Raw genomic sequence first — 16,688 nt, forward strand, 5'->3', positions numbered from 1 at the left:
CCAAAATACAGCCTGTATCTTACCATGGAGGTCAGACCTACCCCTCCTTGTACCTATTAAACATCTGTTTTACTCCCCTTGAGGTCCTAAGTTCACAGGTTAGCCGGCAGGAGCATCATCACTCCAGGATGCTCCAGTGTTCATGAGGAAACATCCTGACACCCTGTGATGCAGTGCTGAACTATTGGGAACTGGTGAGCATGAATACAGAATCACAGAATCACAGAATCACAGAATTGTAGGGGTTGGAAGGGACCTCTAGAGATCATCGAGTCCAACCCCCCTGCCAAAGCAGGCTCCCTACAACACGTTGCACAGGTAGGCATCCAGGCGGGTCTTGAATATCTCCAGGGAAGGAGACTCCACCACCTCCCTGGGCAGCCTGTTCCAGTGCTCCGTCACCCTCACTGTAAAGAAGTTCTTGCGCACATTCGTGCGGAACTTCCTATGCTGAAGTTTCAGCCCATTGCCCCTAGTTCTGTCCCCATGCACTACTGAAAAGAGACCAGCCTCGCCACTATAGCTCCCACACCTCAGGTATTTATAAACCTGGATCAAGTCCCCTCTCAGCCTTCTTTCTCAAGGCTAAACAGACCCAGTTCCCTAAGTCTCTCCTCATAGGGGAGATGCTCCAGGCCCTTCACCATCTTTGTGGCCCTCTGCTGGACTCTTTCCAAGAGATCCCTGTCTTTTTTGTACTGGGGAGCCCAGAACTGGACACAGTATTCCAGATGAGGCCTCACCAGGGCAGAGTAGAGGGGGAGGATCACCTCCCTCGACCTGCTGGCTACGCTCTTTTTAATGCACCCCAGTATGCCATTGGCCTTTTTGGCTACAAGGGCACACTGCTGGCTCATGGCCAACCTGTCGTCCACTAGGACGCTCAGGTCCCTCTCAGCAGAGCTCCTCTCCAGAACTGCTACTGGTTCTTGAAGAAGGTATGCCTCAAGAAAGAACATCAAGTGCTGGCCCAACAGAACCACAGAAAAGAATATCAGTAATTGCCTTTATTGTCTTAACATTCTACATTGTGGTGGATATTGTACATGCTTCACCAGGTACATTATATTTTAAGACATCAAGTTGCAGGAGCTCACCCTTTACCTTCTCAGTCGCTGGTTCATGCTGTGAAGAGGTGGAGTATAGTGGAATTCCAGGGTCACAGACTGAACTAATGGGTGAGCTGGGAGAGTATGTGAGTGCCTGGAGTGGCAGGAACATCTGGAACCACCCCTACTTCTGCGCAGTCTGAGTCTGTGTGGGTTCCCCCTTTCCGCCCTTCCTTTTCTCCTGCAAGGTGACTGTACGAACGGGAGAGGGTCACATTCCTCACCTCATCCCTTTCTCCAAGCTGTTACCAGGAGAGGTGAATTAATTCCTTATGATAATCTTTTGCTATAGCACCTATTTCTCAAATAAAGGCTCTGTCATTGCCCTCATTTGCTCTACAGTTTGGGAAGCTGTTCTTACATTTCTGTGTGGCGTTTCCTGAGGAGCATTGTCCTCTGGAATTCAGTTCTCTTTCAGAAGCCACCTTAAATTAGGTTCTGGCCCCTATACTTTTGCTGAGTGTAATCTCAAAACAGTTTCTAGTACCATGAGTTAATTATTCTTTTTCAGTTTTCTTCTCTGAAAAGATCTTGAGCTGGGATTTTCATTAAGGATCATATATGTCCATACCACACTTTCTAAAATAGAGTGAAGAGTTGTCAAACAAATGGTTCTGCTCCTGAAATATTTAGTTCATCCACTGCCTGAAAACCAGAGGTTGTAAAAATACTATTTTATGTTTCAGTTCAGTGTGCTTCAACAAAAACATAGTAGAACAGAAGAGAGTTGAAGAAAGTATTATTTGACATTTCAGATTGAGCCACATGACTTCCATATAATATAGATCTAAATATTTGATTCCTAAGTCTGTTGTTGAACTGGTATGCTTTATTTAAATTTATTTAAGTGCGACTTGTTGATTAGATACTTCTTTAAATAAAACACTCTGGTTTCAAACAAAGTAGTACAAAACCCATCTGGCAACTTTGGAAGTATGCAGAGGCTGTTCAGACAGTGTCAAGTATTATGCTGGCAGCAGTGCTCTAAGCACTTTACAAAGGAATACGTAAAATAAAATTATTTGTATTTCTGCTCTGAAAAAGTCACAGTTGAAGTATGAATTCACAATAAATGGCATATTTCTTTGTAGTCACTGGATAACTCTTCATCAACATGAGACTGAACAGTTGATGCCCTCACTAATGCTTCCAGTTGATTTGCACTGATCAAATGAAAAAGCTTAAATTGCTTCCTTTCATGCTTTTCTTGCTCTGAAGAGTGAAGGCTTTAATGTCCAAAATTGTTAACTGACTGGAATTATCTTACCAATTCAAAAGCAGTAACATTATATTCCCCAATGTGATGACACACAGTTCAGTTCTGTACTTTTAGTTTTAAGTATTACCTTTCCTATTAAAAGTATTAAAAAGTATTAAAAAGGTTTCAGCATCAGAACAAGAGATAATGCAAAACTGACTTCTGTGTTAGGCTTCATCTTCAAATAATCTCTTGGTCACAAAGAAACCACTTTAAATTACAGGTTATACTCTTACCAAAACCAGATGTATCAGTTACCTGTATCTATTCTGCCTGCATTCCTTTAATGGAAAACATAAACTGTTTGTCTTGATTAAAAAAAATATCAACAACAATAAATAAACAGCCACTAACAAGAACTATTTTTCCTACACAAGATCTCCCACCTGCTGTCAGCACTGAGAAAATCCATCGGCGTTCCCTTTGAGGTCAGCCCAGGAAAAATCGATTTTACAAGTGCCACATTGTATGCTTACATCTCCTGGGTAGACCATTGTTCCTTTCCAAACCCAGGTTGCTTTGTTGTATATTACTGTTATTCAGCAGGAGTTGTGGAGAGCTGGGCTGGTACTATACTGATGCAGCAATATATAAATCCATCCTATAGTTTACCTTGCTCCTGTGTGATACATTCATAATTCCTTTTGGGACAATTCTGAACACGTCTAGTGTGTTTTTTCAAGTGCTATATTTATTGCAAGTTTCTGTTTATTCCTAGCATCCTTCTTTTGTGTTGTATTGTTGTTGTTACTTGGCCCTGTGAACTTCATTTCCTCTGCTGCTTTCACACTATATGGTTATGTTCCACTATCCAACCACCCTCCTTGTTCTACTCTTCTTATAAACAGAAGCATTAAAGGGACAGTTAGTAACTGAGAACAAAAGGTGACCTTTTGAGCCGTATGTACTGTAATGAGCATTATTTAAAAATGGGTAAAAAAAAAAAATTACTTTTTTTACCAAGTGTTTTTTTTTTGTTGTTGTTTTTTGTTTTTTGTTTGTTTGTTTGTTTTGGTGTTTTGTTGTTTTGTTTTTTTTTTTGGTAATTTACACCAGTTTCTAGACTTGAAACAAAACAGGCATTGATGTTAGCTTTCTCTTTGAAGTTAGGCTGCCTGAGCCTGAGAAGATGTGGTTCATTTATCCCATAAGTATATGCTAACATTTCATTGCATAGCAGGTAGAGAGCATGCAGCTGGACCCATTTTTGATGGTGGCAGAAAAATAAGTGAGCAGGTCTGCTTGCAGTGCTTTGTATGGGCAGACAAGACATAGCAAAAAGTTGTGGTGGGGTCAGGGGTGAGATAAATTCCAAGTGAATCTGAGGTTATCTCAGATGTGAACTTATTCCCTCTGTCAGCCAGTGGCCAGGAGGGCTCAGGTGATGGATCATCATGGGCTTTCCCATCAAGTTTCAGGATTGCTCAGCATTGTCATCATCTGAGGTGTCTTGGCCACATACATTTGAAATCTCCCATGTGGGGCTTTTAAAGAGGTCTTTGGAAGAGACAGCCATGTGAAACAGATGTTCACTCATTTTTTCTTCTATACTTATACAGACTCTACTGAGGTGGAGCTCTTGATCTTGTAAAAGCCCAGGACAAAGGATATCAAAGAAATCCTACCTCAACTGTAACCAAGTGCACTAGGGTGCCTGTTCACTTGTCAGAACACAGGTGAAGATCTTTCCACAGAAATTTCTTAGCAGATTAGATACTCACAGTGTGCATTTCTTCCAGAAAACTCAAAATGGCATGTCTTTGGGTTTGATTAAAAGATTGATGAATTTGCTGACTAAGCAACAGGTAATTTTATGTAACATTTTCTTAGTTTCATATGACATCAACTAGAAAGAATTTTTAAGGGAGTGGGAGGGCATCTCACTTTCTTCTGCAGTCTGGGGCTGCCTGGGCATCAGCTAGGGGGGGGTAAGTGATTGCTTGTGCATCACTTGTTGTATACAGTCATATCTATTTTCCTTTTCTCTGTCTTAGTAAATAAACCTGAAAGTTCAACTTTTTAATTTTTTATTTTATTTTATTTTATTATTCTCTTCTTCCATCCCACTGGGAAGAGAGGGAGTGAGCAAGTGTCCATATGGTGCTAAGCCACCTTCCAAGTTAAACCACAACTGTCAATTCAGCACCTAGTTTGGGGCTTGAAAGGTTGAGATAACAAGAGATTGTGTTAACACAGGGTGTTGTGGTAGTTTGATAGTTGCTGGTCATGATATTGAGCTTGATTTTTTTTTTTTTCTTCCCCCCCTCCTCCCCCTATTTATGGAGCTCTGTGAGAGTCTTTTCACTGTACTATACTATAAAGCACCTTGCTTGCTGTTTTTCTCCTGCATTTTTGTCATCTCTGAGAGTTGGATTAAGAATTTTATATTGCTATGCTGTGTGGCATTGACTTACATTGTGATAAAACTAGCAGTCAATAAATGAGTGTTTTGTGTGTATCTGACATTGTAGTCATCTTTGAGTTTTGGTAGCAATATTGTTGATGCTATTAGTAAATATATTCTGCTTTGTCTCCTTGGGGAGACTGTGGAGGAGATAAAGGAGAATGCTTTCCAGCTGTTCCTCAGCTGCTTGTTCACTTTTTATTCCCTAGAGCTCGAGAGCTAGTTACAACAGCTCTTGAGAATTTTGAATATCCATTGGACATTCAAACCAGCATGCTCCTTTGGCTATGTGTCATGACTGTGTTTCAGGTTATGTTTTAGATTAAACAATTATGTAAGACCAGCATCCAGTGATCTGCCCTGAGGCAGGATAGAGTAGCAGGGAGTGTGGGAAACTATAGGCAGGTGTCTAGGGCAGCGAGCACCCCCAGTGGTTTGGAACTTCACCTCTGAACAACTGCAGAGTCTTGAAAAACTAATAGAATATTTGCTGTCACCCTGGCAATCCTAAAGAGGCACTAATCATTGCGGAGTGCTGGAGCATGGCCAATGCCTATCAAGGTCTGTTCAACACTATTCAGCATCCTCAAGGGGAAGAGAATTCTTCAGGGTCTGATGACAATGTCTCAGGCCCTATGTCTGCTCCAGTTCCCAGGATGGGCCCTGTGTCTGCTCTAACACTTCTCATGTGTCTAGGAGGTACCACAACCCTCACAACCACTCCTGTGGTCATTCCAGTCTCTGTGACAAGTCCCACACTGAGTTCCAAATTGGTTGTTGTGGTTTAATCTGGTAGATGGCTCAGGACATTTTCTCACTCCCTATTCCCAGTGGGATGGGAGAGAAAATAAAAGAAACAAAAAAAAAAAATAAATAAATAAAAAAAAAAATTCAACAACAACAACAAAACAAAGTAGAACTTGTAGGTTGAGATAAAACCATTGACTAAGATAGAGAAAAGGAAAATAGTTGACTATATACATGTGTATATATAAATGTATGTAGCAAGAGATGTATGAGAAATTAGAAATAACCTCTCAGCCTATGCCTCTCAAGCAGCAGAAGAGAGCAAGATGAACTTGCTTCAAAACTCCTTTTGCATGATGTCCTATAGAATGGAACAGTCCTTTGTCCAGTTTAAGTAAGCTGTCCTAATCTTCTTCCCTCCCAGCTCATTGGGCCCTTTGCTGTGAGTGGCCTTGGCACAATACTGCTTAGGAGACAACTAAGCCAACATCGGTGTGTTATCAACTTTGCTTTTCTCCTTGAACCAAAACATAGCATCATACTAGACACTCTGAAGAAAACAGTTCTGTCCCAGTTGAAACTAAGGTAGTCTGGAGCACAATTATTGTGAGAAGAGACTGAGGGAATTGAGATCATTTATTCTGGAGAAAAGGAGGCTCAGGGGAGACTTATTACTCTCTACGAGTACCTGAAGGGTGGTTGTAGTGAAGCATGGGGTCAGCCTCTTTTTCCACATAACTAATTGTGGGATGAGAAGTGATCACAGAATCACAGAATCACAGAATTATCAAGGTTGGAAAAGACCTAGAAGATCATCTAGTCCAACCATTACCAATACTTCCCAGCAAAATCATATCCCTCAACACAGCATCCAAACTTTTCTTGAACACTCCCATGGTTGGTGACTCCACCACTTCCCTGGGTAGTGCATTCCAATGCCTGACTACCCTTTCTGAGAAGTAATACTTCCTAATGTCCAGCCTGAATCTCCCCTGGTGCAGCTTGAAACCATTCCCTCTAGTTCTATCATTGATTACACGAGAGAAGAGGCCAATCCCTAGCTCACTACAACCTCCCTTCAGGAAGTTATAGAGAGCTATAAGGTCTCCCCTGAGCCTCCTCCAAGCTGAACAATCCCAGTTCCCTCAGCCGCTCCTCATAAGGCCTGTGCTCCAGACCCTCCTCTGAACGCGTTCCAGGGCCTCAATGTCTTTCTTGCAGTGAGGGGTCCAAAACTGAACACAGTACTCAAGGTGCGGCCTCACCAATGTGGAGTACAGGGGGAAAATCACCTCCCTGTTCCTGCTGGCAGCACTGTTTCTGATGCAAGCCAGGATGCCCTTGGCCTTCTTGGCCACCCGGGCACACTGTCGGCTCATGTTCAGCCGAGCATCAACCAGTACCCCCAGGTCCGTTTCCTCAACACAGTCCTCCAGCCACTTTACCCCAAGTCTATAGCACTGCCTGGGGTTGTTGTGGCCAAAGTGCAGGACCCAGCATTTGGTCTTGTTAAACCTCAGCCCTGCTCTCCAGCCTATCCAGATCCCTCTGCAGGGCTTCACTACCCTCAGGCAGATGAACACTCCCTGCCAATTTGGTGTGGCTTTAAGTTGATCTTTTGAGGCTCACTGCAACAGTAACTATGAAGCATTCAGATACTAGTGATAGAAAATGATAGAGGAAGAATTGTAGGTACAGTCTGTGGTCTTCAAGAGGACTTGCTATGTTTGTGCTTCTGGACTGTTTCCTCAAAATGGGAGGGTTTGGCTTCCTCATAAAGTGAACACTTTCAGTTTGATCTTCAGATTTCTGCAGTTGATAAAAGTACATTTTCAAGTACAGATTAGAGAAAAACCTGTCCGGGGACTCAAGTAGATTTACTAGTACAAAAACTTATAGCTTTGGAAAAACAGGGCTTTGTGAAAGAAGTGTAGTCATCAGAGTGTACAGTGATATTTCTGCTCTATGTGTTTGGATGCAAAAAAGATTTCTAATGCTTTGATTTGCACTCTCTGGTTTCAGTACATACTGGTTCGTTAGTAACTAGCATAAATGTTATTCCTTGTCTAGAAGACAAATATATTCTGTAGAACAGGGGTGTCCAGCCTTTTGGCTTCTCTGGTCTGCACTGGGTGAAGAAGAATTATCTTGAGCCGAATATTAAATATGTAGGTCACAACAAAAGTAGTGCCTCCTTTTTATTCCCATGGAAATGACAATAGCTACAATGAACACAATTACACTATTTGATAGAGCACATTACCAGCTACTAGTCAACATAGTCACCACTATTCTCTATTGCAGCAGTAAACAAGGGCCTGCATTCCACACTCATAAAAATCTGCACCGGTGGAGGTGACCTACTGTTGCTACTGCCAAAACCCATCATCCGCTGACTCATTGTGCTTACATCCACTGTTCGGTCTCCAGAAATGTTCAGTGGTCACATTTTTTCTGCATGGAGTAATTTCATTACGCATAATTGATTCATATGCACTTCCATGTCAGATTCCATTTTGTCACACTGTCTCTCTGTTGCTATCTGTCACATGGCAACGAAACAGAATACAGGTGAAAATGGTCAGTCTCTACTGTCATGCCACCAACATCTGAAAGAATCACCAACTTAACGGGTCAACATATTACAATGGGAAGCATTACTTTCAGAGCAGCACTTGTATGTAATATAGTTAATGTAGATAAGCAACAAAACTTACTTTTTATTTTTATTGAAATGTAAAGAAAGCAACAAACACATGAAACTAGTGGGCTATTTGATCTTATTTTTGTCAACCCAATGTGTCAATGTCTGGTTCTATGTAAGTGGTTGCAATTTCTAGTGACTTCTCAAGGTGCTCATCAGAGATTTTTAATGAAATTTTCCTCTTCCCATACTTCACCCTTGAAAAGAGTTGTTCATAAATGTAGGTATTGCCAAAAGCAATGACATGAATAAGACATGATGGTGAATTAAGGGATGTTTTTCTCTGCTAAGCTAGGTCTATTGAAAATTTTTGGGTTGAATATCTGATTGTAACTCAGTACATTTCATTTCAAAATTTGCAGAAAATGTATTTATGTTAACTAAAATGGAGTGGCAAATACACAAAAAGCCAAGATTTTTTCATCAATCTTGAAAGCTATTCTCAAATTTCTGTATCAAAATATGCAAGGCTGTGCATTCTTCTTTGTTCACTGATCTGTGTTTAGTCAGTGCATCAAAATGCATAAACTTATTTGCCCTAACTTGAGTTAACTGCACAGCACCCTCTCCATGTCCTGGTTTCAGCCTAGACAGTGCCAGTCACACACTGATGTTTGATGGCTACTAAGTCATTGATAAGCGCCCAGATCCAGGCTGATACCACTAAGTGGGGAAGAACCACCACTGTAATTGTGCAGAGCAGGAGGTGGGCCACAGTGAGAATGCAAGAACCATCACTGTGAAATTACTCATTTCATTTCTGATGCGAAGTTAATGCTATAAAGATTTGCCAGCAATTATTTTATTTTATTTTATTTTATTTTATTTTATTTTATTTTATTTTATTTTATTTTATTTTATTTTATTTTATTTTATTTTATTTTCAGTAGGAGAGCAAGATTAATCAAAGCCACATCCCTCTTAGTAAAATCCAAAATGTGACTGGAGCTGTGATAACACTTCAGGTTCCTGTTGATTTCATCCACCTGGTTGTACTGCAGATTGCTGATGAGAAGACTCCTTCTGTTGGCATATTTCTGTTTGGATGCTTATCTGTATAAGAAAGTCACAAATTTTAACTTGTGTTTTTTCAAAATGTGTGGTGAACAGTGGTATCTGAAACATAGGATTACATTTCCAAATGAATAGAGAACTCATTATTTATGATTCTGTGATTGCTTAATTTTACTAGCAAAAGGATTTTTTTTTTCTTTACACTTTAGAATGTGCAGTAGATCTGCATTTCAAGTGAATGTGTTAACTTCTCCAGTTCTTTTATGTCAGCACTTTAAAGAAGCTAATTTTTTTTTTTTTTTTTTTTTTTTTAATTGCTATCCTCACTCTTCCCTGTAGTTTCCAACTTAAAGGAGTAGTATAGGCAGACCTGTGGTAAATCTGTATGGCTTACCCATTTAAAGAATAGAAAAAAAGCAATTTAAAACATAACATTCTCCAGATTTTCCTTTTCAATATTTTTCTTTCAGATGTATTCTTTAATTGTGTTCAAAGGAACATTTTGAATACTCTCTTGAGTCAAGAATTATATTTAAGTCTGCTTATATCTGCACTAAATCTCTTATATGATAGAATGAAGATATCTAACTCATCTTTCTCTTTTTTCGTCCCACTAGTTAACGGTCTAATGATGCTTGGACTAGCAGGTGAGCTTTACTTCTAAAATTCAGACTCACAATTTTCTGTTTTGTTAACACCAGCCATTTGAGAAGCACTTTCATTCTACCTAATTTCAAAATTATCTAACTTTCCTGCAATCTTTTTTTTTTTTTTTTTAATAATTGATCTTTTCTACAGTCTGAACATAGGGTGTTTTAATATTTTGTAAATGTCAGTCTCAATAGAAATGGTAAAATTGTAGAACTGTGCATAATTTTGAACTCCTTTAGCCAGGGATTTGAATAGTAACAATATGATGACACATTAGTCTCTATCAGATGTCTCTATCTGAGTTTCTTTCACAACCTGTAAAATACTGAAGTTCTAACAAGAAACAACCAAATACACCAAGGCCGTAGGAAATCCATTTTAAACACCTCACTGAGAAAGAGCTGGAACAAATTTTCAGTGCAAATTATGTAATGAAGAAGAAACTTGTATTATGAATCAAGTGGTAGTTTAGATTACCCTTCCAGAGAAGTCCAATTTGCCTAATTTTTGTCTAAACATCAGTATGAGACTTATGTTGATGGGTCTACAACTTTTATATCTAGTTTTGGATTCTGCCCAGATTTAATATTTATCTACACATCTAATTTTGGAAAGTATAACTGCTGCAGCTACCAGATGAATTAAATAGAAAGATTCATAGTATTGCGCTAAGTTTTGGATGTCAAAATTACTATGCCCTTATTTAATAATTTTCACCATATTTTTCAATGGTGATTAATGAGTACTGCCTCCAAGAAGAAGGTATGGTCAGATGTGAGGGGTTTATTCTGCTGGTCTCGATTAGCTGTACACATGGAGAAGTTTGCAGCCAGTATGAGACAGTAGGGTTAAACGTTGCATAGACTATCCAGTTATGGGCCTGTTGCTGTTTGAATGCATATTTTCATGCTTCCACTGGTTGTAAGAGCTGTCTCTCACTTGACACATGGCATTAGTGAGCCAGTGACTTCCCTAGCTGAAGTCATTTGCCTGAACAGATGGAAGTCAGAAGGCGACAAATCCATAATATATGGAGAGTGTGGTAGGGCAAACCAGCCAAGACTGACAATGTGCTCTACAGTCTTCAAACTGGGATCGCACCAGATGTTATTGTGTTGCATGAGAAAGGTTGTCTTCTTCACTGGCCTGATCCCAGTACTGAAAATCTCTAGCTTAGTCAGCATTGTGATGTAGCAGTCAGAGTTGGCCTGGTTTGTCTGGGTTCCAGGATATTCAGAAGGATCGTCCCTTTCCTATCCCACATGACAGCACACATCACTTTACTGTTGGGTGCTGTGTCTTGAACTTTTATTTGATGGGGAGTTCACATCATCACTCCATGTATTGCTGTTTTGACTCTGGCTTGTAGTGGCTTATCTTTCATTTTGCTCTTGTCACTGTGGAAGTGTACCACTCACCACCTCATTGTTTGGTCAACAAAGACATTCAGCAAGTGTCAAAGAATGTCAATGGGCAGAATTTTTTCTGCATGGAGGTATTCAGTTCCACACCTTTGCTTCAGACACAACTTTGTCAGACTGCTGCTCTGCTTCTGTCTGCTACATGGCAACAAAATATAATTGAATATTGGAGAGAAGGTTCAACCTCTACTGCCATACCACCAATATCTGCCTCTGCTGTTATAGGCCAACAGTAAAAAATAGGGAGCATTACTTTCAGAGCAACATTCATTTAATGGCTATACTAAGGGAAAATGTTAGTGACTATAAGATTACAATCAGAGGTAATCAGATGTTTCTTGCAAATATTTCTAGCTCAGTGGGACACATCTGTATAAGCTTAGAAAGTACTTTCTACCCTACGAATAAACTGCAGTTAGCTTTAAATTATAAGTGCAGATGGGTTGTAGTACGTTAGTAAAAAGAGAAAAAGATGTCATTAAGTATCTAGGCAGATTTCTCTGTATTAGATCTAATGGATAACACTTTAGATAGTCATATACTGAGTGACATTTCATATACATTTATGTGAGTTTTATCTAAAATTGTGTAGAAACTTGAATGTTATGTCTACAACATTATTTGTCAAACAGGAGGAGTCTGCAAATCATGCATTCATGTTTCTCCCATTTCAATACTTGATTTTATGTAGGTGTGCATCAACAGATTAATCTCTGCAATGAATCTCTCATGTTAGAAAAGTTGCCTGCCTGTGGAAAGTTCTTTGAAGAGATGATGAAAAAAGTGGACTCCAAAAAATGGTGCAACCTGACAGAATTTATCATGTAAGTTTTAGTTTTGGTTTTAATACCTTTCACTGTACAATGATGTTTGTTCTTAAAAAAAAAAAAAAAAAAAAAAAAAAAATCCACAAACCTGATGACCTCAAATATCTTGGAAACACCTACTAAAAATGTGTACGTTCATTAAAACAGAATAGGTTGGACATCCCTATTTTATGCCTCAAATATCACTGGCTAGGTTTGATAACATAGGAACATAGGAATTTCCCTACGAATATGAGGAAAAGACTTATTTACTTTGAGGGTGACAGAATGCTGAAACAAGCTGCTCAGAGAGTCTGTGGAATCTCCTTCTCCAGAGATATCCACCTGGACACTTTCCTGTGTAACTTAAAAAAATCTTTAGCAGGGGGGTAGGACTGGATGATCTCCAAAGGTCCTTTCCAACCTTTATGATTCTGTGATATGGTGACATTTTGGCAATATTGAGGAAAAAGTTCTGATTTATTTTACTTAAAATATCTTGAAATCAGTGGAGGATTTTGCTTTAGCCTTTCACCTGCCTTTGTATTATTGTTCAATTAATCATGACAGCAGTGAAAGTTCATGATAGTACTTGATGAAAGAATAATTTCACTAACACTAATTCACTAATTTCTTCTGTTTTGTTTTGGTCTGTGTTTTTTTTTTTTTTTTTTTTTTCCCTTCCCATTTCACAACACTTTTGTTTGCTGCTGGCTGTCTTTTTCACCACATGGAATCATTTGTGTTCCAGACAAATTGAAATATTTCTGTATTTGTTTTGAAGTTGCAAAGTGCAAAGCCGTAGCTCTTAAGTCCCCACATTATGGTCACATACACACAGATCAACCAATTTTATGAGTGCATATTAGATCAAATCAATGAATACTAACCAGAATGTTAATCAACACTGGAATTGTTTTTACCCCAGAAAGTTGTTTTTATATATAACTTGAATTTCAGTACATGTTAGACAAATGTTACTTCCCATTTTTCTTGAAATCACTAAAGCAAGAATAATCCTGGTCTGTAGTCCCTGTTGGCAGTTGTGCAGTCCTCTCAGTTTCAGAAATCCACCTTTTCCATGAAATCATCCTGTCCAAATGTGAAACCATGTGTTGTGTTGAAACTGCTGCTGTTTGTTTCTGTGCCTGCCAGATAGTGTGGGGAGAGTGGGCACAACCTGTTTTGTTTGAATGACTGCAGTACTGCAAGAGTGGCAGCAGTGAGAGTAACATTATTGCTTTCTTATCTCTATTTCTGTTTCTTTTTGCTGGAGATATTTAAACATATCTTTACAAAGCTCCACACTTCAAACTCTGCTCTAGGGGAAACCCACAGGACTTGTGTAATTTCTGGCTTTATGTGTCATCAACTTCTTCGGAGAGTGTATACTCATGAGGAACGCATGGTTTTTGAAAGCACTGAGTACCATTCACACCAGCTGAAATCAGGAGAAACTGCAGATGTTCAGCATGTCAGAAAACTAGACTCAAGTGAATTAGCTTTCTTGTGATATGAACCAGCCTGAATCAGAATATCTTCCTGGAAAATAAACTTTTTTTGCATATTACTCTTGGGGTGGAGTGGTCACAAGCTAGTTATCACCATATCCATTACAACAACTTAATTTAACCCCAACTATGTTCTTTGCTCATACAATCTATGATCTTCTCTCATATTCAGTATCACCTCATGTGCATTATGCAAGATTTTAACCAATTTGTCCCCAATAGATACAATAACAAAATGTTGCACTGATTTGCTTTGTGCAGTTCCCTGTGTTTCTCTATTGCTGACAACCATGTTGACATGTCCCTCCTATAGAAAACATTTCATAATTTAATCTGGTCAATTTAGATGCTATTCCCTCTTAGCACTTCTATTTGTGTACCCTAGATAACTTTACAAATCTACAGCCTTTTAAAACATACAGTCTTTAAGATCTTGCATTGGAGTGTAATATGCATTCAGAAATTACTTTTCCAACTGTAGGAAAGAGCAAGATGAGGTAAACTCTTCTTACCCAGCTGGATGAAACTGCACTAAAAACAGACAAAAAAAATCTGTGTATTCAAAGTCTTGCAATTTAGGTACTTCAAGATGTATTAATCTCCAGTTATTTATTAATGCTCTAGTTATGGAGCAGTAATTTTCATTTTACAACTCATAATGTCGTAGAATGATTGGCATTGTACTCATCTAAGTAGTTTGACTTATTTTCACATCATCACTGTAGCTTTGCCTCAGTTAATCTACATGCAATTATTTTACAACTGTGTTATATCAAAGAACTGTATTTTTTGTTATCTTTTTCATAATAACTATCGTCAGCTAACAGGATTATCTGCAGTAGGAAAGGGTACCTAATGGAGCCAAGTGTTAGACTGTGTTGTTAATGCAGGTGAAAAGGCAGGCACCTTTTTTGCAAACCTTATTCTAAAATTTACTAAAGAGTTTAAGTGTTCTGGCACAAGATTTTTCCAAGGTTTAGGGGTAACCAAAGTGTGCAAATTCTCCTAACTATCATTTAGAGTTGAGAATTCTTTGATAGAGTTAAGAATGCTGTTGTCCTTTCTGATAGTGCTTCTCCTTTCGTATTGTTTTCATTCCTTGTACAAGAAAATTCCTGCCTATTTATGGAGATTTCTTTGTATGAAGATGTCCATCATTCCTAGAATCATAGAACCATAGAATGGCCTGGGTTGAAAAGGACCATAATGATCATCTAATTTCAACCCCCTTTCCATATGCAGGGCTGCCAACCGCTAGACGAGGCTGCCCAGAGCCACATCCAGCCTGGCCTTGAATACCTCCAGGGATGGGACATCCATGACCTCCCTGGGCAGCCTGTTCCAGTGTGCCACCACCCTCTGTGTGAAAAACATTCTCCTAATGTCTAACCTAAAACTCCCCTGTCGTAGTTTAAAACCATTCTCCCTTGTCCTATCACTATCCACCCTCATAAATGGGCATTTCCTCTCCTGTTTAAATACTCCCTTCAAGTACTGGAAGACCGCAAAGAGGTCTCCCCAGAGCCTTCACTTCTGGAAGCTAAACAAGCCCAGTTCCCTCAACCTTTCCTCATAGGAGAGGTGCTCCAGCCCTCTGATCATCATAGTGGCCCTCCTCTAGACCCACTCCAAGAGCTCCATGTCCTTCCTGTATAGCAGGCCCCAGGCCCGCACACAGTACTCCAGATAGGACCTCACAAGTGCTGAGTAGAGGGGGATAATCTCCCTGCTGGCCGCCCCTTTTTTAATGCAGCCTAAAACACAGTTGGCCTTCTGGGCTGCAAGCACACACTGCCAGCTCATATCCAGCTTCTCATCCACCAGGACCCCCAAGTCCCTCTCTGCAGGGCTGCTCTCAAGGAGATCTTCCCCCAGTTTGTACAAATACCTGGAGTTGCCCCAACCCAAGTGTGGCACCCTGAACTTGGCCTTATTGAACCTCATTAGTTTAACATGGGCCCATTTCTTCAGCCTGTCTAGGTCCCTTCAGATGGCTTCCCTTCCTTCCAATGTATCGATGGTACCACTCAACTTGGTATCATCCGCAAACTTGCTGAGGGTGAACTTGATGCCATTGTCTGTGTCACTGATGAAGATGTTGAAGAGCACTGGTCCCAAGACTGACCCCTGAGGGACCCTGCTCATGACCAGCTCCAACCCTGACAAAGAACCATTAATCACAACCCTCTGGCTGTGTGCAGCCAGCCAATTCCTAATCCATCAAACAGTCCATCCTTCAAATCCACACCTCTCCAAATTTAGAGAGAAGGATGTGGTGAGGGACCATATCAAAGGCTTTGCAAAAGTCCAGGTAGATGACATCCATCACCCTTCCCCTGTCCACCAAAACCATCACTCCATCATAGAAGTCCACCAGACTGGTCTGCCCTCGGTGAAGCCATGCTGGCTGGCTCAAATCACCTCTTTGTCTTGTATGTGCCTTAGCGTAGCTTCTAGGAGGATCTGCTCTATGATCTTTCCAGGAACAGAGGTGATGCCCACCAGCCTGTAGTTCCCTGGATCTTCCTTTCTCCCTTTCTTAAAAATGGGAGTAATATTTCCCTTTTTCCAGTCTCTGGAGACTTCACCAGACAGCCATGACTTTTCAGATATGATGGAGAGCGGTTTGGCAACCACATCAGCCATCTCTTTCAGAACCCTAGGATGGATATCAAGGACTTATACACATTCAATTTCATGAGGAGGACTCGGACTTGTTCTGCAATTACAGTGGGACAGTATCTGTCCCCCACACCATCACCTAGAGTCTCAGGGTCCTGGCAGACATGAGAAGCCTGACCACCGGTGAAGACTGAGGCAAAGCACTCACTGAGTACCTCAGCTTTTTCTATGTCTGAGGAAGCCAGCTCTCCAATGCTTTTTAACAGAGGGGGAACACTCTCCTTGGCCTGTCTCCTCCTGCCTATGTAGCTGTAGAACCCCTTCTTGTTATCTTTCATATCCCTCACCAAGTTTAGCTCCATTTGTGCCTTGGTTTTCCTAATCCTATCTCCACACACACAGACAACAGCACTGTATTCCTCCCAGGCCACACAACCCTGC

At 40.2% G+C, this 16,688-nt stretch overlaps 1 protein-coding gene across 1 annotated transcript in view; it reads left to right on the forward strand.

Annotated features, from left to right (window-relative positions):
- The window catches only part of RAMP3 (receptor activity modifying protein 3), a 52,705-nt gene that overhangs the window by 13,652 nt on the left and 22,365 nt on the right, over positions 1–16,688 (forward strand). The window contains exons 2-3 of the mRNA XM_072330195.1: positions 9,854–9,883; positions 12,000–12,132. Coding sequence (XP_072186296.1) covers positions 9,865–9,883; positions 12,000–12,132 — 152 coding nt within the window. The 5' untranslated portion in view covers positions 9,854–9,864. The remainder of the gene's footprint in view (positions 1–9,853; positions 9,884–11,999; positions 12,133–16,688) is intronic.

Source organism: Excalfactoria chinensis, chromosome 2, assembly GCF_039878825.1.
Source record: "Excalfactoria chinensis isolate bCotChi1 chromosome 2, bCotChi1.hap2, whole genome shotgun sequence".
Taxonomy (NCBI): Eukaryota; Metazoa; Chordata; class Aves; order Galliformes; family Phasianidae; genus Excalfactoria; species Excalfactoria chinensis.